The sequence below is a fragment of the Nomascus leucogenys genome, chromosome 22a (assembly GCF_006542625.1).
Source record: "Nomascus leucogenys isolate Asia chromosome 22a, Asia_NLE_v1, whole genome shotgun sequence".
In the NCBI taxonomy this organism is placed as follows: Eukaryota; Metazoa; Chordata; class Mammalia; order Primates; family Hylobatidae; genus Nomascus; species Nomascus leucogenys.
This window is the reverse complement of record NC_044402.1, coordinates 113,782,553-113,806,375: the sequence shown is the minus strand read 5'-3', so window position 1 is coordinate 113,806,375 and position 23,823 is coordinate 113,782,553. Positions and strand designations below refer to the sequence as shown.

At 36.0% G+C, this 23,823-nt stretch overlaps 1 protein-coding gene across 3 annotated transcripts in view; it reads right to left on the bottom strand.

The window, feature by feature from the left end:
• Positions 1–23,719, bottom strand: part of SPAG16 (sperm associated antigen 16) — a 1,147,205-nt gene extending 1,123,486 nt beyond the window's left edge. The window contains exons 1-5 of one of the 3 annotated variants that reach the window (XM_004092023.2): positions 23,480–23,719; positions 22,181–22,213; positions 12,319–12,389; positions 11,288–11,406; positions 11,076–11,171 (exon numbers count right to left, since the gene is read on the bottom strand). In XM_004092023.2, coding sequence (XP_004092071.1) covers positions 11,076–11,171; positions 11,288–11,308 — 117 coding nt within the window. In that variant the 5' untranslated portion in view covers positions 11,309–11,406; positions 12,319–12,389; positions 22,181–22,213; positions 23,480–23,719. The remainder of the gene's footprint in view (positions 1–11,075; positions 11,172–11,287; positions 11,407–12,318; positions 12,390–22,180; positions 22,214–23,479) is intronic. The other 2 variants (XM_003254035.3, XM_003254036.3) reach the window with 2 other exon arrangements.
• Positions 23,720–23,823: the final 104 nt, after the last annotated feature.

Here is a 23,823-nt window from a genome sequence, read left to right as displayed (position 1 = left end):
AATTATCCTTCAAACCTCAAATATCCATGAAGGAAAAATAAAGATTCTCCCAGGCAAACAAAAGGGAAGGAATTTCATCAACACCAGACCTGTCCTACAAGAAATACTAAAGGGAGTTCTTCAGTTTGTAAGAAAAGGATGTTAATGAACAAGAAAAAAGCATCTGAAGGTACAAAACTCACTGGTAATAGTAAGTACACAAACACAGAACATTATAACACTGTAATGGTGGTATGTAAACTACTCATACCTTGATAGAAAGACTGAAAGGTGAACTGATCAAAAACAATAAGTACAACAACATCAAAATATAGACAGTGCAATAAGATATAAATAGAAATAATAAAACTTTAAAAAGCAGAAGGATTAAAGTGGAGAGTTTTCAGTAGTTTTCTCTTTGCTTTTTTTGTTTGTTTATGTAATCAGTGTTAAGTTGTCATCAGCTTAAAATAATGAGTTATCAAACAGTATTTGCAAGCCTCATGGTAACCTCAAATCAAAAAACATGCAACAGATACACAAAGTAAAAAGCAATAAATTGAATCATACCACCAATAACCTTCACTAAATGGAAGACAGGAATTAAGAAGAAAGAGAAGACCACAAAACAACCAGAAAACAAATAACAAAACGGCAAGGGCTTCCTCCTTATCAATAATAACACTGAATATAAATGGACTAAAACCACCTCCAATAAAAAGACATAGAGTGACTGAATGGATGAAAAATTAAGACCAAATGATCTGTTGTCTACAAGAAACACACTGCACCTCTAAAACTGAAAATAAAGGAATGGAAAAGATATTCCATGCAAATGAAAACCAAAAAGGGGCAGGAGTAGCTACACTTATATTGGACAAAAGAGATTTCAGACAAAAACTGTAAAACGAGACAAGAAAGTCATTATATAATGATAAAGGGGTCAATTCAGCAAGAAGTTATAATAGTTGTAAATATATACACACCCAACTGTGGAGTATCCAGATATATAAAGCAAATATTATTAGAGCTAAAGAGAGAGATGGACCTCAATACAATAATAGCTGGAAACTTGAAGACCCCACGTTCAGCATTGGACATATCATCAGGACAGAAAATCATCAAAGACACATCAGACTTAATCTGCACTACAGACCAAATGAACCAAATAGCTATTTCACAGAGCATTTCTTCCAATGACTGCAGAATACACACTCTTCTCCTTATCACATGCATCATCCTCAAGAGCAGACTATCTCTATCCTTGGGATACAAATGGCCTGGCATATTGGGCCACAAAACAAATCTTAAAAAATAAAAAAACAAAAAAGCCCTGAAATTATGTCAAGTATCTTCTCTGACTATAATAAAATTAAAAATCAATAACAGGAGGAATTTTGGAAACTATACAAACACATGGAAATTAAACAATATGCTCCTGAATTAGAAAAGCAAAGAGGAAATTGAAAAAATTCTTGAAATGAATGATGGTGGAAACACAACATACCAAAACCTAAGAAATACTGTGAAAGCAGTACTAACAGGGAATTTTTTAGCTGTAAGTGCCTGCCGATGTCCTCAAGTCCCTGTTCAGGCACCACTTTGCCACCTGCAAGGACCTTGGGGGACTGAACAAAGGATGACGAACATGGGAATAAAGACAAAAGAGTATATTTGGAGGAAGGGTCAGGGGACTCCTTGCTTCTAGTGAACAAGGGCCCTAAGCTTCTTTAGTCCTCCATATTTATTAGGTAAAAGAGATAGCAAGAAGAGGGGGTGATTGTCGAGTGACTATCAGTCGGCAGTTTGATTTACAGCAGGCTTGCAAGATTGCATTCTTCAAACAATAGGCTGTAGATGTCCCAGTAGATAACCTCAAGGAGCACAGTGCCAGGGAGTCATTGCCTTCAGCAAACCTTCTGGTGGCAGGCGCAGTCATAAGTTTGCCCGCATCCTGCGTTCATGATAAACAGTTTGCTGTTTGATCATATACCCTCCATTGGAATGTTGAGTTGGTCATGATCCCTTTGCTGGCTCTCTACAAGTGCCTACGCCAATAATAAAGAAAAACTTAAAATAAATTACCTAATGAGTGATTTTAAAGAACTAGTAAAGTAAGAGTAAACAAAATCTAATAAATATAAGAAAAATAATAAACATCAGAGCAGAAATAAATGAAATTCAAATGAACAAAACAATACAAAAGATCAATAAAACAAATGTTGGTTTTTTGAAAAGATAAAATTGACAAGACATTAGCCAAAAAAAATTTTTTTTAAAGTAGACTCAAATAAATATAATTAAGAGGAAAAAGGGGACATCACAACCAATACCAAAGAAATTTTAAAGGATCATTGGAGGCTACAATGAGCAACCACATGCCAGTAAATTGGAAAGCCTAGAAGAAATGGATAAATTCCTGGACACACAACCTACTAAGATTGTAACATGAAGAAATCCAAAAGCCAAACAGACCAGTAACAAGATTGACACCATAATAAAAAGGCTCCCAGCAAAGGAAAGCCCTGGACACAATAGCTTCACTGCTGAATTGTATAAAACATTTTAAAAAGGAAATAATTCCAACCCTACTCAAACTATTCCAAAAATACAGAAGAAAAGGGAATACTTCAAAATTCATTCTATGAGGCCAGTATTACCCTGATATCAAGGCCAGACAAAGACATGTTAAAACAAGAAAACTACAGGCCAATATTCCTGATGAACATAGATACAAAAATCCTCAACACCATATTAGCCAATTTAATTCAACAACACATTAAAAAGGTCATTCCTCATGACCAAGTGGGATTCATCCTTGGAATGCAAGGATGGTTCAACTTATGCAAATCTATCAATGTGATACATCATAACAAAAGAATGAAGATCAAAAATCATATTATCCTTTCAACTGATGCTAAAAAAAGCATTTGATAAAATTCAACATCCTTTCATGATAGAAACCCTCAAAAAACATGGAGATAGAAGAAACATACCTCAACACAGTAAACGACATATATGACAGACCCACAGGTAGTATCACACTTAATGGGGAAAACCTGAAAGCCTTTCCTACAAGATCTGAAACATAACAAGGATGCCCATTGTCACCACTATTATTCAAAATAGTACTGGAAGTCCTAGGTAGAGCAATGTGACACGGGAAGGAAACAAAGGGCATCCAAATCAGAAAGGAAGAAGTCAAATTATCCTTGTTTGCAAATGCTATGATATTATACTGGAAAAAAACCTATTCACCAAAAAAACAATTAGGACTGATAAATTCAGTAAGGCTGCAGAATATGAAATCAACATACCAAAATCAGTAGCATTTCTATATGCCGACAGTTAACAATCTGATAAAGAAATCAAGAAAGAAACCACATTTACAAATAGCTACAAATAATATACCTAGAAGTTAACTTAACCAATCAAGTGAGATCTCTCTACAATGAAAGCTATAAAATACTGATGAAAGAAATTGAAAAAGAAACAACAAAATGAAAAGATAGTCCATGTTCATGGATTAGAAGAATCAATACTGCCAAAATGTCAATACTACCCAAAGCAATTTACAAATTCAGTGGAATCCCCATCAAAATAGCAATGACATTCTTCCTGGAAACAGAAAAAATAATCCTAAAATGTATATGGAACCAAAAAAGTCCCACATTAGCCAAAACTATCCTGAACAAGAAGAAAACTGCACGAATCACATTATGTGACATCAAATTATACTACAGAGCTATAGTAAACAAAACAGTATGGTACTGGTATAAAAACAGATACATCGACAAACAGAACAGAGAACACAGAAACACATCCATACATCTACAGTGAACTCATTTTCGACAAAGGTATCAAGAACATACATTACGTGAAAAGACAGTGTCTTCAATAAATGGTGATGGGAAAACTGGATATCCATATCCAGAAGAATCAAACTAGACCCCTATCCCTTGTCATATACAAAATCAAATCAAAATGGATTAAAGACTTAAATTTACACCCTCAAACCATGGACCTTCTAAAAGGGAAAACTCCCAAAAGAAACTCTTCAGGACACTGGTCTGGGCAAAAATTTCTTGAGCAATACTCCACAAGCACAGGCATCCAAGACAAGTAATGGACAAATGGGATCACACCAGTTAAAAAGTTTTGCACAGCAAAGGAAACAATCAATAATGTGAAGGGACTACCCATAGAATGGGAGAAACTATATACAAACTATCCATCTGACAAGGGATTAATAATCAGAATATATAAGGAGCTCAAACAACTCTAAATAAAAAAAATTTTTAAATGGGCAAAAGATCAGAATAGACATTTCTCAAAAGAAGATACACAAATGACAAACAGTTAAACGAAAAGTACTCAACATTACTGATCATCAGAAAAATGCCAATCAAAACTACAATGAGCTATCATCTCAACCCAGTTAAAATGGCTTTTATCTAAAAGATAGCCAATAATGAATGCTGGCAAGGATGTGGAGAAAAAGTAACCCTTGTACACCGTTAGTGGAAATGTAAATTAGTACAACCACTATAAAGAACAGTTTGGACGTTCCCCCAAAAAACTAAAAATAGAGTTATTTAATATGATTCAGCAATCCTACTGCCAGGAATATACTCAAAAGAAAGGAAATCAGTATATCGAAAAGATATCTGCACTATTGTGTTTATCTCAGCACTATTCACAATAGCTAAGATTTGGAGGCAACCTAAGTATCCATCAACAGGTGAGTGCAGAAAGGAAATGTGGTACATATATGTAATGGAGTACTATTCAGCCATCAAAAAGAATGAGATCCTGTCATTTCCAACAACATGGATGGGCCTCGACATCATTATGTAAGTGGAATAAGTCACGCACAGAAAGACAAACTTCACATGTTCTCACTTGTTTGTGGGGGCTAGAAAGTAAAACAATTGAACTCACGGAGGCAGAGTCTAGAACAATAATACCAGAGGCTGGGGAGGGGAGAGGGGATGGTTAATGGGTACAAAAATACAGTCAGAATGAGTAAGATCTAGTACTTGATAGAACAAGAGAGTGACTACATTCAACAATAATTTATAGTAATTTTTAAATTAATAAAAGTATAATTGGATTGTTTGTAATATAAAGAAATATAAAAGCTTGAGTTGATAGAACCCCATTTACCCTGTGATTATTGTACACTGTACACCAGTATCAAAATATCTCATGTATCCAATAAATATATGTACCTAGTATGTACCCTCAAAAATTAAAAATTAAAAAAAAACTGGACTATTCTTCCAAATATTATTAAAAAGACATTATATAAGAAGTACAGGATGCCATTTCAAATGTCATGGGAGATACCAAACTAGCAGAGTACAAGATGTCTGCATTCAAGTCTTTGCAGTATGCTGGTTACTAGCACAGGAGATTATACATAATTGTAAGGTGAGGGCGAAATATAGTTGGAAGTGAACATTCATTATACAACAATAAATGCTACCTCAGCTTTTTTGGTCAATAAATTTAAAAATGATATTTTAGGCTGATTGTTGGAAGGAACTTGGAAAACAGGAAAAGGAAGACAGAGAGACTGCAGTAGGGTGTATCTATTCTCATTTCTAAAGACACTTACGGGCAGCTTAAAGCATGTTTGTTGTATGTATGGGTGCAACACACCTGGCAGATTCCTGCCCTTTCGAATAAATGTTTACATTCTGTGTCTTCCTGAATGTGTACCATGCACACACCTTGAAGCATTCCCACAGAAAAGAAATACAACCACCTTAAACTGTGTTGGTTCTTATTTATACTGTACAATAAAATGTATAAGCTTGTAAATATACCTCAATTTATAGTTCTTCTGCATTTATACACAACACACACACACACACACACACACATACACACACCCCTTCCAAGCTCTAATGTGATCATGAATATCTCTTTTACCTTTATGTAGGATATTTATTCAACATATAATTGGTGAACATCTCCCATGTACCACATACCATGAAAGGTGCTGGGAATTAAGCATGAATAAGACAGTTCTGTCTTGAGGAATTGAAAGGCTCATTTAGCAAAAACAAAACATTATAATACAGAAGCTCTTTTATTTGTTACAAATTTTGATTACAAAATCCTACTCATGTATCCACAGATATCATACAAACAACCATTATGTACGCTGAAGAAATTTAAGTTGCACTTTTATCCCTATTATACATTATATACAACTCTCATTATGGCTTTTAACTAAATTATGAGGTTAACAAAACACCACAGAATAAGCACAAAAAAGCAAGCAATCTACAAACTAGTGAAACATGGTCTCACTTTGCAGACTGCTGAATGATCAAAAATTACTCTAGCTTCATTTTGTCTATGAACATTCTAAAGCTGACATTTTCTAAGTAGACAGGATTCTATATTGTGTTATGACTGCAACAACAGAAATCTGCTAGGTGAAGTGATACACAATGGAGAAGAGTATTTCCCTTGCCTTAGATAGGTGAATGAAGGCTATGTTAAGGAGACTGTTAGGTTGAACTTTACAGATGATGAGGAAATACAACAGATAAACCAATATTCAAGGCAAGAAAACATCTGAGGCAAAAACAAGGAGTGACAATTCAATCCATTAAGGCTCAGGGTCTTACGGAGAAAGAGCCAAAGACAAAGTGGAAAAGCTAAACAGGAAGCATATCAAGAAAGCAAAGGCAGGTGGAAGGGTAGACACATTGGGAATTTACGTAGAGGGGAGATAAATTGAAATTTGCATTAGACACATCTTTTAGGTGGGAATAGAAGGAAGCATAGTACCAGCAGCATGCAGTAGCTCAGATGAGAGAAGAAAGAGTGTAGCTTTAAGGTAGACTAAGTGAGGCTGAAGGTAAAGAGAAGGATATGAAAGATGTTGCAGACATAAAACTTTCCATACTTAAGAACTAATTAAATGTTGAATTGCAAAGAAGTGCTAAAGCACATATTAAAATTAAGTATCTTGACAAATTTTGAACTGTTTTAATGTGAGTTCCTTTGACAACCTTAGTTGACCAGTGAGAAACAAAAAAATAAACAATGAAATCCAAGTGGTCTTAAAACTTAAATGTTACTTTATTTGGGGCTTCATTTCATCAACTCTTTAATTCACATTAAGTCAAATATATTGGCTTGGTTAATCTGTAGACATGGCTTTGAGTACAATGAGCCTGGGTCTCTAACTAAAATTAAGTGTGTACATGAAGAGAATGGGAATTCAATAATGACAAACAGCTCTTTTTCTTGCGACCTAGTAATTGAGTCTATAAAAGTAATGAAAATTGTTTAAGAATTTAATCCATTAGCATTATGATACGTGAGAGTTAACATAATGGTACAGGTTGGTGCAAAAGTAATTGCGGTTTTTCCATTAAAAGTAATGGTATAACCACAATTGCTTTTGCACCTACCTAATATTAATCTCTCCTGAGATTAAGATCTAAATAAAAGGAATACAAATTTATTAATCCCAGACTATATTTTGGTATATTAACATAATAGCAAGAAAATTTTTTATATTAATTCTTAACATACTTGAAAATTTCTGAGAATAGAATTCTATAAAATGTCTCAAACTTCATGTTCTCACTTTTATACTATTAAAAATTATTGAGTATTAAAAATACAGCACTTATTTATCTGAGTTATACCTATCAAGAATTACATATTAGATATTAAATTTTAAAATATTCATTTATTTACGTTAAAATAACTATAACAAAACTTCTACACAGATAACATAGAATTTTTTTAATAAAAACTAACTACATTTTCCAAGACAGAAAAAGAACAAATGAGAAGAGTGACACTGTTGCAAATTTTTACAAATCTTTTTAGTATCTAGAGAAACAACTAGATCCCCATATTTGTTTCTGCATTTGACCTGTTGTGATATGTTGTCTCAGTTGAGCTATATGAAGAGAATCCTCCAGCAGTCGTGTAGTTGGAAAATGAAAGACAACATAAACTCCCTAAAAGGGGTCTTGGGGACCCCAAAAGATCTCCCACAATACTTTGAGAACTACTGATACGTATGGTAAAGAACATTGTCACTTGGGTCAGTCATCAATTAGTCTTCTCCAAAAATAGTTAAATATTCCAAAGAAATTCCATAAATTCTACTTAAATTCTCAGGAGGAAGAGGAAGAAGAGGAGGAGGAGGGAAGGGAGAAGAAAGAGGAGGAAAAGGGGTAGCAGGAGGAGGAAAAGCATCAGGGAATTGAATAATTATACAACTTGGGTGTCTTGCTACTGTCATATTTAAAGATCAAAATTCTACATTTATAAAAATTAGAAGTCATTATGGAATTATAGCAGTATAAAAGACCTCTGAGATTGTACCTTGAAAATTAACAGAATAAACTATCAATAACCAAAGAGGCTGAAGAATTATCCAAAAAAATGGCAAAAATACACTTATAAAAAGGCTCAGAGTTTAGAAGGGGAGACCCAGCTTCAATGTAAGTAGACCTTTCTTTTCATATATTTACATACAAATATCCCTAAGTAATACACACAGACACACAGACACAATCTGAGGAACATATATATAGTCCTATCTTTACTTGTATTCATACTTGTAAAATACTTAAATTTCAAGAAACGACTGATAGTATAATCAAACTACACAACTGTTATAGATTAATAACATTTCCTATCTTCTCAATATTTTCAATAACTTTAAATATAATGAAAATTATTTAATTCAGAATTCAGATCATTGAACCTACTAAGAAAACAGATAGCATCAAATACACAATTTAAAATTTATAAAGCAAACCATGCAATCAATTCTCAAATATTTAATCTATACTACCCACGTTTAAAGGAAATCATAAGAACTTGGCCCAGTGTGGTGGTTCACGCCTGTAATCCCAGCACTTTGGGAGGCCAAGGCAGGCAGATCATGAGGTCAGGAGATCGAGACCATCCTGGCTAACATGGTGAAACCCCGTCTCTACTAAAAATACAAAAAAAAAAAAAATTAGCTGGGCGTGGTGGCGGGTGCCTGTAATCCCAGCTACTTGGGAAGCGGAGCTTGCAGTGAGCCAAGATCACGCCACTGGACTCCAGCCTGGGCAACAGAGCAAGACTCCATCTCAAAAAAAAAAAAAAAAAAAGGAAATCATAAGAACTTATTTAAATATCAACTATTCAATAAGTCGCAATAAGTCATTTTTGTTAACATTTTAACAAATAAGACAATTTACATTATTTCAACTTAACTTTCCTAATAGTATCATAACCTTTTACTTGCAATCTTCAATGAAAATTTTAAGAGTTCTGCACATAGAGATTACTGTATCCTTTAACATAGAAGAAAATGTATCTTGTTTATGAATATATATAAGATCAGAACAAAAAACTGATTTAACAAGCAATAAGTATTCTTTAAAACAGAAAGCCCATAGCACAATTCGAATTACTGAAGATTAACATACTTTAGAAATAAAAAGAAAATTAAAAAATATAACTAATATGCTTATGATAAAATGAATCCATATTTAATTTTAACAGCTTAAGGACAACTTCTGTGAATTTTCAGCATAATACTGCTCCTCCAAAGAATTTTTTAAAATGAGGTAAAAAGAAGCTAAATGAGAGTCAATCAGCTATAGGTATGCCAGAAATCAAGAATGTTAACTCATGTAAGGTTATGATAAAGAAAAGCTTCCAATAAATTGATAAAAGAAGAATTATTGATATTTGGCTCAGTAGATACAACAGCTACTACAATGTATTTCTTCCTCAACTGCCCTCTGATTTATCTTTGCATTATAAACACTTTCGACCATGATAGCAGAAGGAAGCAATTACAATTTTGTTCAGTTTTTTCATTCAATGATCCATTTATTCATTCTTTTAACTGCTATTTATTTAGTGCCAACTATGTGCCAAGCACTGTATTAGCCACATGTACTTTACCAAATGCCGATACAAATGAGCGGTACATAAAGAATTTGTCAAAATCCTTAGTGATGTAAAGCAAGAGGATGATGAGAAGTGAATAAACATATCAGCTGCACGTCACTGAAAATGCTATTCATACATTTTAAAACTATTCCTACAAATTATTGCTTTGAGATATCCAACAGACTAAGTTTGTGTAATAGACTTCACTTTGTGTCTACCAAGGAGAAGCTATGTCCATGGGATGCATTAGAAAATGTCATTTACTATGAGCTGCAGCCCTCCATTTACAACAGAATGCAATTAATTCTGGCCTGAAAAAATCTTCCTCTAGAGCTTTTATTCCAATTTTGAGTGGACAGACATTTTGAAAAGGAGTTATTGGACTTCTAGATTGAAGAAGTCTACAGAATATGGAAAGAATGAGATGGTATAATATGCAGTAAAGTCTCACATACAATTCCACACTGAGGAAGGCAAACCTGAAACCAAAAAGGAGTTTCACAAATTCCTTCACATTTCTCAGTAGTAAAGGGGTTAAACATTAAAAGAAAGCATCCTTCTTAATGTTGGTACAAAATAAAACATTTAAAAAAATATTTTTGCCATCATATTAGATGGTTCACAATTTTAATGAGTTTTCAATTTTAGAGGAATACCATCAGTTTTATACACTTTTAGTTCATTGTATTATAATCAAAAAACATCCCCCACCACGTTCCTTAACATAATTAGTTCATAAGCCTCACAAGAAAAAGTCATATTAAGCATTCCCTGTAAGATTAATACTTTCATTTAAAAAAAAACAAAATGTTTACAAAACAGACTGTAGAACTTGTATATGACACTAAATTCTAAACATAAATGTTGAAAATTATTGGTTTACCCTCCAGTGAGATTAATCAGAGTTCGGAGAGAAGGTGTTGCTTGATACAAAGTCATGCAAGAGTGACCATGATGTGGAGAATGGCAATTCAAAAAAGAGTAAATATGACTGCTTACCTTAAAGTGAAGGCTTGATCACAAATAAACAGAAATGAAAATGATATAACAGGTGACTGAGCTGCACTAGTAAGTATTTACATTTAAAAGACTTTCCAAACTTCATATAAAAAGCACTACTGCTAAACTATAGACTACACTAATGTTCAAATTCTCACCAAAATTTCAGTATCTGTAGCCTGTTCTTGGGCCATCTGAATTGCTTTTGCCAGATCTTCTTCACCTTCTGGGATGCTAAAATTGTCATCTGGTATCTGGATCACAGAGAAAGAAAAGGATAGGAAGAGTGAGCAGAAATATACTTTATTTCACTGCAGAAATAATTTTGCTTCACAAATCAAAGGATCAAAGAATACTTTATGTAAAATACCACGTCATTCTGAAGATCCATGAAAAAATGAATAACTGCTTTCTTCTGACTTCCTTGTAAATGTCAATAAATGTCACTTCTAATAAATTCAAGATTAGTTTGTGGGCAACTGCTTTTATCTATAATAGAAAATGTAATCTAATAATTCTGCTGAAAAAATAATTAGGCTATCTAAATATCACCATTCTCGCCCCATCTCAAGTGCTTTCCACCATCACTTTTTCATAACTACTAGCAACTGAAAATCTCTGGTTTATTAAAAAATAAAACTCACTGAGCATTAAAATCTTGAAAGGACGTGATGGATTGCAATTATGATATTAATGACAGTTAAGACTTAACACATGCTTCTTATGTACTGATCACTGGTTTAGGCCCTTTACATTTATTAACTCATTCAGGAACTTCATGTGGTACACATAATCTCCATTTTACCAGTAACAAAAGCCTGTCTCCAATTTTGGTCCCGTCTCTTGCTCACCCAGGCTCGCCAGGCTTATTTCCACACAGTTTCATTCACAGCCTCTGTCATCTACCAGTGATTTTATCCTCCAAGTGTCCGAAGTAATGATAGGTCTCGGGAACAATGAATTAAAGGAAAGCTTTGAGATAGGAACCACATTAGACAGAAGTACAGTTAAGCTGGAAGGATGCATAAGGCCTGCTCTCCAACTGGGCAGTGGGAATCTAGGAATCCTTGACAAGAGCAGACTAGATGACAGGAAGGAAGTGCCTCCTGAACAGAGATAACAGCTTATGGTAGGAATCTACAAGGCAGGTAATAAGGAGCTGAACCTGAAGGACAGTTAACAGGAAAATCAAAAGAATCACATGTATTATCCAATTTAAATGTTTCAATAGAATTTTCACATCTCATTCTTAATCAGCTGATACTAGCTAAATTCAGTGGAAAAACTAGTATCTCTTAAGAAAAAAGAATGGTTCTTACATGTTTCAGTAAATAAAATGAGCATTTCATGAGAATGACTGCAATAAATTTACAGAATAAACACCTAAAATTAACATGTTACCTCTTCATATTCATAGTCATCTTCAGATGCTTCAGTTATGGTGACCTCTGAATATCTTGTCAAGTTTTAATCTCAAAAAATATAGAATAAAATTATTACACAAAAATTGATTTGACCTTCAAATATAGTATTGGATTCAACTATCTCACCAGGAAGTTGGTAAATATATATAATTCAATGTTTAAAAAATTTGTCTTCCCCATATAGCCTATAAATCTAGATATTTTAAAATAAAATACTTCATTATTTTTCACAACTCAAATCCATGAAAACCGACATTGCTATCTGTCTGTTTGACTGTTTACTATCTATCTAATGATTTCAAACTTGATTCTATGAAGGCTTATGAAAATATACATAATATCATAAGGTAGCGTGAATTAGAAAGAGATAAGAAAAAAACAGTAACTTTTGCAAATTCATCTTAAACCACAATGAATTTTCCAGAGCTCCTGAGTTAACTATTCACAGTACATGAATAAAATGCAACTTTATTTGGTTTAAAGTATTGTGAATGAACAAAACAAATGCACACAATATTTAAGTAAAAAACACATATCAATGTTTTTATCAATAAAATTTAAATTTTACATTTCCATGTATCACCATTTTTAAATTATCTTTATAGGAAAGATAATTTTTAAGTGAATATAAAGTATATAGCAATCATAATTCAAAATTTCATAAATACTGAAGAAATTAAATATCAATGGAAATGATTCTAACATAAAATAATTCTAAGAGAATTGCTTTAAGACTTTCAAAAACTGTAAGTTACTCTAATTACATATGAAAACTTCAAGACACTATTTTATGTTCAATCACAGCACACACCAGAAATGCTTGTTGTTGTTGTTATTAGGTTTACACTTTTTTCGATTACACTGACTTGGTTATGCCAAGTTTAAAATGTGTGAATTAAACACTTTAAGGCATGGTAATGGTTATGAAAATCAAAGATAAGATTAGCCTATTTTTCATATTGCTGCTGATTATCAAGTGTCTCTAGTATTGTTTACCAAGCATTAGCTGAAAGGGTATATAGCAACTTCTGTTGTTTGTAACAAGAATAGATCACACTTACACACTATTTAATAGGAGATGGGAACTGTTCTAAGGGTTTTCCATGTATTAACTAATTTCATCCTCATCCTGCCTATGAGGCTGGAACTATAACTCTGTTTTACAAACCAAGAATCAGAGGCATAAGGTTCCACAGCTAGGACCTAAAAGAGCCCAGATGTTTAGGTTTCACCATATTATATTGCCTCTCCATGTTCTGTGTGGGTTTTCTGTGCTACATAAATACATAAAGTGCTTGCCAATTATTTTCCACAGAGATCTAAACTTATAAATGTATTATTGCTACTAAGCTCCATCACAAGTAATCATCCTGTATTTCTTATCCCTATCCCTTGCAGGGACACTTAAGCCCCATTCCATTATGACCAGTCCTCAGATACCAGGTATCTGTCAAGAGGTCAGTATTTTATTGTAAAACATGAATAAGTGCCTCTCCTAATAACATAGTGAAAAGTAATTAGGCTCAAAAATAGCTAGTCAAATGATTAAACAAAAAAATAGTTGCATACTTGCAGTCTATCCCATAACCTTAATTCATACATATTAAATACCACAAGGAGTAAAATATCTCCTTTATTAATTATCTATTACTATAGAACAGCTTATAATAGTATTTGCCTCACTCTCTAATTCCTTGCCATCAGCCTCTTTAAAGACCATAACGCTTCTACTAGCAATCTGTTCGAGGTATTTTATCTTCCACTAACAAAGTATTTCCAACATCTCCCTAATCCCCAGTTCCAAAGCCACTCTGTTACTTCTTATTTAACACCCTACTCCAGATACTGAACCTGAAGGTCATGCTAACTGAAATTTTAGATACAGAAAGACAAATACTGCATAATCTCACTTATATGTGGAATCTAAAAAAGATACCAACTCTACAGAAACAGACATTAGAAGGGGAGTTACCAATGAATAGAGGGTAGGGAGAATGCAGGGATGTTCGTCAACAGTTGCACAAACATTCAGTTATAAGATGAAGAATTTACGGAGACCTAATATATAGCACAGTAACTATGGCTAATAATAATGGAGTGTGCACTTGAAATTTGTAAAGAGAGCAGATCTTAAATATTCTCACCACAAGTAATATAAAAATGAAAAGGTAACTATATGAGGTAGATAGGTTAATTAGCTTGGGTGTGGTAATTATTTCACAATGTATATGTAAATCAAAATATGTTGTACACCTTGAATATATGTAATTTTGTCAATTACAACTCAATAACGCTGAAAAACGAACAATAAGCATTTATTATATTGTAGTTTCTCTGGGTCAAGGGCTCAGTAATAGTTTATCTGGTGGAATCTGACTTGGGGTCTCTCACGTCATAGTCAAAATGACAGCAGGACTATGGTCATCTGAAGGCTGAGATGAGGCAGCAGGATCCATTTCCATGGCAGCTCACTGACATTGTACTAGTTTCCCAGAAGACCTCAGGTCCTCCCCATGTGGGTCTCTCCACAGGCTGCTTGAGCATCCTCAAGATATGGTGGGCTAACTACCCCCAGAATAAGCAGTCCAAGAAAACAATGTGGATGCCACAATAGCTTTTCTGACCAAACATGAGAAGTCACACATCATTTCTTCAATATCCTACTGATTACAGGGGTCACGCCTATTCAATGTGTGAGGATTACACAAGAGCATGAATATTAAGAGGTGGGGCTCATTGGATGCATATTAGTTCATTCTCATGCTGCTATGAAGAAATACCCAAGACTGGGTAATTTATAAAGAAAAGAGGTTTAATTGACTCATAGTTCTGCATGGCTGGGGATACCTCAGGAAACTTACAATCATGGCGGAAGGCACTTCTTCACAGGGCACCATGAAAGAGAGAATGGGTGCAAGCAGGGGAAATGCCAGACACTTATAAAACCATGAGATCTCAGGAGACTCACTCATTATCACAAGAGCAGCATGGGGGAAACTGGCCCTATGATCCAATTACCTCTATGAGGTCCTGCCCTTGACACACAGGGATTATTACAATTCAAGGTGAGATTTGGGTGCAGACACAGAGCCAAATCATATCAGGGTGTCATTTTATTTTAGAGACTGGCTTCCTTCCATACTATAAGAGTGTTAAGAGTCAATATATGTAAATCATTTAGATTAGTGCCTTGCTTATAGTAAATGATATACAAGTGTTTGTTGTCATTTCTTTTCTCACTCTGGAAAGAGATGAGTATCTACGGAAAAAAAAATTTCTTAAATTTCTCATGCCTCTGTTCCCCCATATGTTAAAATGAATAAATAAAATACATTTTAAATTTCCCTCCAGTTATAGATTGTTATCTTTCCGATAGTTTTATATAATGAGATAAAATTTCCAAAGGTTCAGCTAGAGGAAGTCAGCCTCTTTTCTATGAAAAAGCATGACCCCTTCTGAGAGACAGCTCCTGGAAAGTAATTTTGTAAGCAGTCATTTGTATGTCTCCAGAAAAGCAATGCCATCCTTCACCATGTTCACATCATAATAATTTCAAAAAGAAGTAAATACTCTAAAAGCTTCTGGATAGACTTTAAAGTTGTAAATAAGCCAACCACTGATAAGATTATATGAAGAAGATGTCGCATGGCAATATAGAGTAGAAAAAAAATGATTTGTCCTCAAAGCATAGAAAATATCAATCAACACTTACATACTCCTACCCAGCAAATATTCTAGACAATGGCTTTTTATCACCTAAATGTATTACTTTCCCACAATCAAAAAAGATTAAGAGAAAACATAACTACCATTTTATAAAGTTTAAAAGTATTTTCACATGGACCAAACTATATTTATTCTCACACAACCCAATGAGGTCAAACAGCACAGACACAGTCATCTCTAAATTAAAAATGAAGAAACTGAATCAGAGATTAAAAGATTTGCCCAAGATCACATAGCTGTGAATGACAAAGATAAATTCCTGAGATACAAATGCCATAAATTTGCTGCTACATAGTACTGTTTCTACAGTGACACAGTAAGAATACACAATTTTTTTACCAATATCCTAGGTAATGAACTCACCTATTTTTTCCAAAAACTCTCAAGTGTTACATTAATAACAAGTAAATCAAATCACATAAATAGCTCAATTTGAAGACCCCCAGAGGAAAGAGAAGTAGAAAAGAGCTACAGGCTACAGACTCAAAACAAAATCTAACCAACGGCAAGAGATTGATGAGACAATATGTCAGTAGTAGACAAAACAATCAAACTAGGAAGAGACATACTTTGATTGATTTTTATGTATCCACAATATAATTTATATTTAAAATTTCCCAAAGGCAACTCAGTTTAAATGTCACAATGTTATTAAAGACATAAATGTACTTTGACACTTATGTTTGTACGCATCTGTTTATCTGGCTAGCTAGCTGGCAGTAGGGACAGGTGCACAAACTGATCCTAAAGTGATTCTGCAACAGTTTGCAAATACACACACTATACAAAATGTAACAATTAATGAATGTGGAAATTGGAGGAGAAAGGGAAACACTATTATAGAAATAAGATTAAGATGCAGTATATACCATAGGTCTCATAAGATTGGTTAAAAATAACCCCCAGATTTGACTCTAAGCTTCCCAGTAACCAGGGTAAAAAGGGACATGGAATCAGATACTACTTCTGTATCGACCCAATGAAAACAGATGAGTTTCTCAACAGACATCCAGCAATATCTGGTTCCAAAGCCTGAGAGAAATGACATTCTTGGGTTCTCGTAAAAAGAATAGTGCATTGTAGAGATATCAATCCCCTTGGCCCTTGGAACGGCAAAAAAGGCAGAGTGAAGTAGGATGTGATGGAGTACTGTATGTGAAAAACTTTGGAAAGCATTGTTTTGGGTAACAATCTTGCCAGAGTAGAAAAGGTTAATTCGTCAAGAATGATAAAACTCTGTACACTCTGGTTCTACTTTCAGGGGGCAACTTTCTCATCTGTAATTTAATCTCTTAGGTGATCCTACTCTCCAGGAAACATCCATACAATTAAGCTAATCACAGTTCTCATGCAAAGTTATTTTTTTCACTGAAATAATAAGCTAGCATTCTGGCCTAAAACCAGTTTCTTAATGTCAAGCTGCCTTTGAGCCCTTACAAAACTCCCTTCCCTCTAACTGCCTAGTATTCCTTCGAAGAACACTGGTGAATTTCAGTTCCAAAATTTTTTTCTGCCCTGTCTGTTCCCCTCGTATCTGGTTTTTACCTATCTGCACACTTGGCCTTGACTTGACACTTAATACTGTGCCTTGTTTTCTAGATTGTTCTTGCCTAAGGTAGTGTCCATGACTCCCCTTTTCTCCCTGCCCTGAAGCCACAGCCCACAGTACCATCCAAGTCCAGGCCAGGTTCTGTATTCCTAGTCATAACCTAGACACAGACTGAGGCTCCCATTCCTCCCAAATCTCCATTTGCTCTGGAAGGAATTTAGCAGCACTTGTGAGTTTCATAGCATGAATTAGTTTCCTGGTATTTGGTCACCATGGGTGAACTATCTCATAGTTTCTGCACTAGCAGAGCCTACACCAGATCCTGATATTGTCGATCTTTTCAGAAAATGGGAAAATGTAACACCCACACTGAAACTGCCAGGGAGCCCTAAGCCCATCACAGTACCACAGAGAACACAACCGCCAGAAACCTCGGTGAGACATTTTGGTTGGTCTAATGGCGCAGAGCTTGAGGTGCCAATTGCTATGAGGGGGAGACAAATAACATTCTGCAAATGGACCAGAGCCAGAAACCAATGAATAATTTTCAGATGCGAGCAGCAAAGTACCTTACACACTGGTCTCTTCCACTGCTCCATTTGTAGGTAGTGTTTACTGCCAGCAGTAGCAGCATCTTTATAAAGAACTGGAGTGAAACATATAGCTAATTATATTTTACATGATTTCCCAAAGCTACTATAGACAGAAATGATTTTGTAATCCTTGCCATCACCGCAGAGCCAACATACACAGAGGCAATCTAAAATCTAGACTGGATCTTCCATGATCAACATTTTACTTATTAAGTTGAAATAAAAATACTGTAAACAGCAAATATCATAGTCTTGGTCCCTTTCTTAGGAAGGCCAGTTTAAATAAGTTAACTGAATAATACAGACAAAAATGGAAGGTAGTTGGCATGCTTGTGGTCACATTTCCTTTTGCCAATTGCTCCCTGCAGTTTTTTACCACACAGTCTTCATGAGGACTCAGAATTCTTATTAATATCCTATACCAGGGAGCCACTACCAAACCAACAGAATTGGCAAGAGTGGAAATGTACTGGCCACCCCTGTCTTACATAGCTATTGCGTATCTTCTACCTTCATAACTGGAAAATAACTTTTGTTCAGCATATAAGACTCATAGTGCTCATGGCAGCTGGTGGTATAAGTCTTTCCAACTTCTAAGCCAGGAGATCCAAAGACATGGACTCTACATGTGATATTTCTATCTGAAAATATAAAGGCTAGAGATTAAGATATTTATCTACAGGCTTGCTACTTCAATTACAGTCCTTAGACCAGCAGCAACCGCAGCACCGGGAAGCTTCTTAGCAATGCAGAATCTCAGCCCCCTTGCCAGACTTATTGAATTAGAATCTTTATTTAAAGATCCACAGGTGAGTCATATGCACATTAACGCTTGACTAAAGGACAGAGCAAAACACATATTTTTCTCTCCAAATAGCCTATGACTTTCACACAGGTAAATATCAACACTCTGGATTTGGTAACATAGTTCTTAGTCTGTCTATACGCAGGCTGTATATCCTTTTCATTTGAATATACATGGGGTATGTATGTTCTAATATCTAAGAACCCATGCACAAATTAAGTTCCAGTGATAAGAAATACACTGTTAGGGTTCATAACAATTATAATACTACAAACATTTCAGAGAAGTACCATTTTATAACAGAAGAAAAAGTGGTTAACATATATCTAAGAGAATGTTAGTTTTAAAAAAGAAAAATCTATGCATCCACCTTTCTAAATGTTTTACTTACTCAACTACAATGTTTAGCTTTAAAAAAAAAAAGTTAAAAACCATACAGTAAAGTTAAAAAAAGGAAAGGACAGGTGTGGTGGCTCACGCCTGTAATGCCAGCACTCTGGGAGGCTGAGGCAGATGGATCACGAAGTCAGGAGATCGAGACCATCCTGGCTAACACAGTGAAACCCCGTCTCTACTGAAAATACAAAAAAAAAAAAAAATTAGCCAGGTGTGGTGGCAGGCGCCTGTAGTCCCAGCTACTTGGGAGGCTGGGGCAGCAGAATGGCATGAACCCGGGAGGCAGAGCTTGCAGTGAGCCGAGAATGTGCCACTGCACTCCAGCCTGGGCGACAGAGCGAGACTCCGTCTCAAAAAATACAATAAAATAAAATAAGGAAAACTTCAATTTTAATTAAAGTTTTCAGTGAACATTACTATTGCAGTGAAAGACTAGATAGACCTGTTACTTAAGAAGACAGCAGCCTGGTACAGTGGCTCATGCCTGTAATCCTAGCACTTTGGGAGGCCGAGGCAGTAGGATGCCTTGAGCACAGGAGTTTGAGACAAATCTGAATAGCAGAGTGAGACCCTCGTCTCTACCAAAAACAAAAACAAACAAACAAAATTAGCTGGGTATGGTGCCTCACATCTGCAGTCCCCACTACTCAGGAAGCTGAGGTGGGAAGATTGCTCAAGCCCAGGAGTTTGAAGCTGCAGTGAGCTATGATCATGCCACTGCACTCAAGCCTGGGTAGCAGGGCAATACCTCATCTCTAAAAAAAAATATTTTTTTTTAAACGTAGCATGGTAGAGGTTAAGATATTTATCTACAGGCTTGCTACTTCAATTATAGTCCTCATATCTCAGATAACGGCATCAGTGTAGTCTAGTGTGATCCTCATATTTCAGGGTCTAGAGTCCTTAATTTTGGAGTTTCAGAAAGAGTTGACTTTGGGACTCCATTCAGAGCTGATAAGCTTCACAGAACTGGCTTAAACTTACTGAACTCTCAGAAATTGCTGCTGGGGGTTGGGGAGCCCTTTTCATTGGCCAGTAAACTTAACACCTACCATCTAAAAAGCCAAATCCTTAGTATTAGAATGCCCTGAGAGAGGAAATAATCAAAAGCTAGAGGAGCCAGATATCCATGTTGAGGGAGGTATGTAACGAAAACAATACCTTCAAGCTCCACCTTCCTAGGGTCCATGTATTCATTTAGTATTCCTTGAACAAAGTCTCTTTAGACAAGGAACAACAAAATCAATTAACCCTTACCTTTCTTAGTACAAATTCATTCTGGCCTTCCAGTTGGAACTGGGCAGTCCCAAATGTCTGCAGCCATACATTAATAGGCAGCCCTTCCTCACTACTACAACTGAAAACCTCACCCAAGTTGTGTTGATTTCTAACAAGGGATTCATTCATTCACAAAAGACAATCAATCTTCTTTCTAGGTTCTGGAGATACCTACTTGACCCTTTACGTATCTATCACATAGCTAAAATCTCACCTTATATTTTATAATGCTGCAAGTATTTTTCTAATGATGGGTTCTAGAGAGGATTCATATACTCCATAACTCAATTTCTTAGTGTTCTGACAATAGCTAAGAACAATGTCATGTATGTTTGTATGTCACCTTGTTGAAGTCTAAAACATAAAAGCAAAGCTATTCTGAGTTTCCTTAGAAGAGAAATAGGTGGCACGGTTATAGCTAGGAGATTACAGGGAAGGGGTGTTGCAGAGGTGAGAACTCTTTTTCCTGAACCCAGTGTGTAAACCATTATAAAGGACATGGGACCTTCATTAATGTCCCCCCTAAAGTGGATCCTGGCTATGTTTCTAGTTTGGACATTAGTCTACTCATATTCTTCATATTTGAGTATTTAAAAGCAGAAAAGTGAGAGATTTCCTAAAGAATTCAAGCCATCTTCTTTCAAAGTCTTGCTCGATATTGATAGCTCATTGTCTAATGTACTAGGAGCATCTGTTCAGTGATAAATAAGGGAAATCCAGGCCAAATGCAGTAGATTAGAAGTGATTGAGTATACGGGCGAAGCAGAGGACATCAGATTACTGATTCATCTGCGCATATTATAACTTTTATTTACCCAGCACGATAGCTCAATTAAATTACCTGAAAGCAAAGACTTTAAACCAAAAGAAGTCTCACTTTGGCAACTATCATAATTGCCTTAAGAAACAATGTCAAACAACATTACACAGGCAACTCTTAATTAACCATGTGAAGAGTGCCCAGGGATACAGGAATAATTGGTATTCACAAGCAATCCTCAAACTTCATTTCAACTGAGAGTTGAAATGACTAAACCTCTTCCCTCAGCATGGAATATAGCAAAATTAACTGGTTAAATGTTTAACTGTGTATCCCCTGACTACCCTTTGGTTAATACAAAATAGTAGTCAGTCAACCAAAGAAAGAAGAAAAGCAAATGGGTTGGATAATTCACACAATGGTTAGTAAAATCCTAAAAAGTTACAGTTGCTTATGTGTTAAAGTTCAAATAAGCGTGATTATTTGAAGAAGTCTTTGTAAGACAAGTTTGCAAACTGCTACATCTTGGCAGGTGTGACTCATTGATTTCCCTGCAAATTAAGTAAACCTGATTTTCATTGCTGAAAGTTGTGTTATGTTAGACTCCTACAATTTATTTCACAAAGATGTTTGCAAAAAGTTACCTCATTGTGTCAATCTCATGTTAACAATTAAACTATGTGTTCACGGAAATAATTTTAATGCAAACAAAACTACAAGATGCCTGGTTACCATTCAGTAGCAAGGGCACTGGATATAGATAAGCTTAGGAAGAATTATGAAAATCGTTGTTAAAGAGGAATATAACTGGAAAAGACTGCCTGTTACATCTATGAAAACAGTATAAAACCTCATTTATGACACTAAAGCACCCATATATTTCTTTCAAATTCATTTCAAGCTATTCGAATTTCTATTCCTGTAAAAGTCGTTTTTGCACCCAATAAAATACTACATATTTTCTTTAATCTTTCAGCTAAATTCTTCAAAGCTCTCCGTAGTGTGGATGTGTACTGAGCCTGAGTCAGGACAGGTTAATCGGCTTGTCAAAGCTCACAAAATGAATCATTGCTGGATTTCTGAAATCTTGAACTAAACCTGGGGAGGATTACAGTTGGACAAAAAAATAAGATTTGGCAGATTTTGGAGTTTCCTTGGTATCTTTAAGAACTGAACAGATAATCGTCTTTCTTACCTCCCTGAATAAAGGAGTTAGATGTTTTTTTCTCATAAACCCTCCCCGTCTCCCTAGTAGGGATTAATCTATATAACTAGAGGAAGGGAGTTCTAAAGCCTTACACAAGAAATAGTGGACCTAATTATCCACACATTGTTATTCAATTTTTCTGGTACTTCCGATAAAAATCGCTAATCACCATCTGCTTTATTCCTAATATCTCTGAGCTGTGTAGCTCACCAGATCATTATTTATTTGCTCAAGAAAAAAAAAACCAACTATACTATTAGTATTTATTATTAAGTAGTCAAACTTGGAACTACCCAGGAAGATAATGCTATCAAAACTAAGCATTTAAGCATTAACTGGACCAAAGAACAGGATCGTGGGTTGGGTATTCTGAGCTTCAGCTCCTTAAAGTCCAATGGCAGAGGTCTTTCCCTAGTCTCCTAACGTTCCTCCGTTGAATTTATTGGGACGGCTTTCTGAAAGATTAAGGGCTTATTTAGGAAACCCATTATTTGAAAAGAGGGTTGAAGCAATTTGTTGTGCTGCCTTAACATAAAAAGCAACCCTCCATCCAAAACGTACTGAGTGGTTACTACGTATGAGGCCTTGGACGGTCTCCCAACTCTTCTAACAGGTACAGGACACCCTGCGCTACTAAGGGCGAGAAATTCAGTGAGTGGCTCTCAGGAAGACTGTGGTGGCAAAAACAGCGCCTTGAAGTCCAACAGAGGCTCCTCCGGAGTGGCCCCAACGCTCAAAAGGCGCCCCCAGTGGGAGGCACTCGCCTTCGTCCCAACACCCATTACCCGCCAGCGCAGCGGGCCGCGCCTCCACGGGAAGGATACGCTCCAGGTAGTAGGCGCCCTCAGCCGCCACCGCGTCCGCCGTGTCCCTCGCGTCCCTGGCTGCCGTCAAACCCATGCCCAACGCCTCTTCCAGGACCCTCCCGGCGGAGCTGGGCAGCCCCCGCTGAGCAGCCATCTCTGGCGCTCCGGGCCCCACCCCCAGCAAGCCCACAACCGTCCCTAAGGGCAACAGCGAAGACGCTGCCCAGCGGCCCCCGGGAGCTCTCGCGAGATCCCGGCATCTCTCACCCCGCCCCACGGACCAGCCCCGGGCCCGTAAGGGTTGCCGGGAGTCCAAGGAGCTGTCGCCCTCCCGCGCCTCCCAGTTACCGTGGCAACGTTGT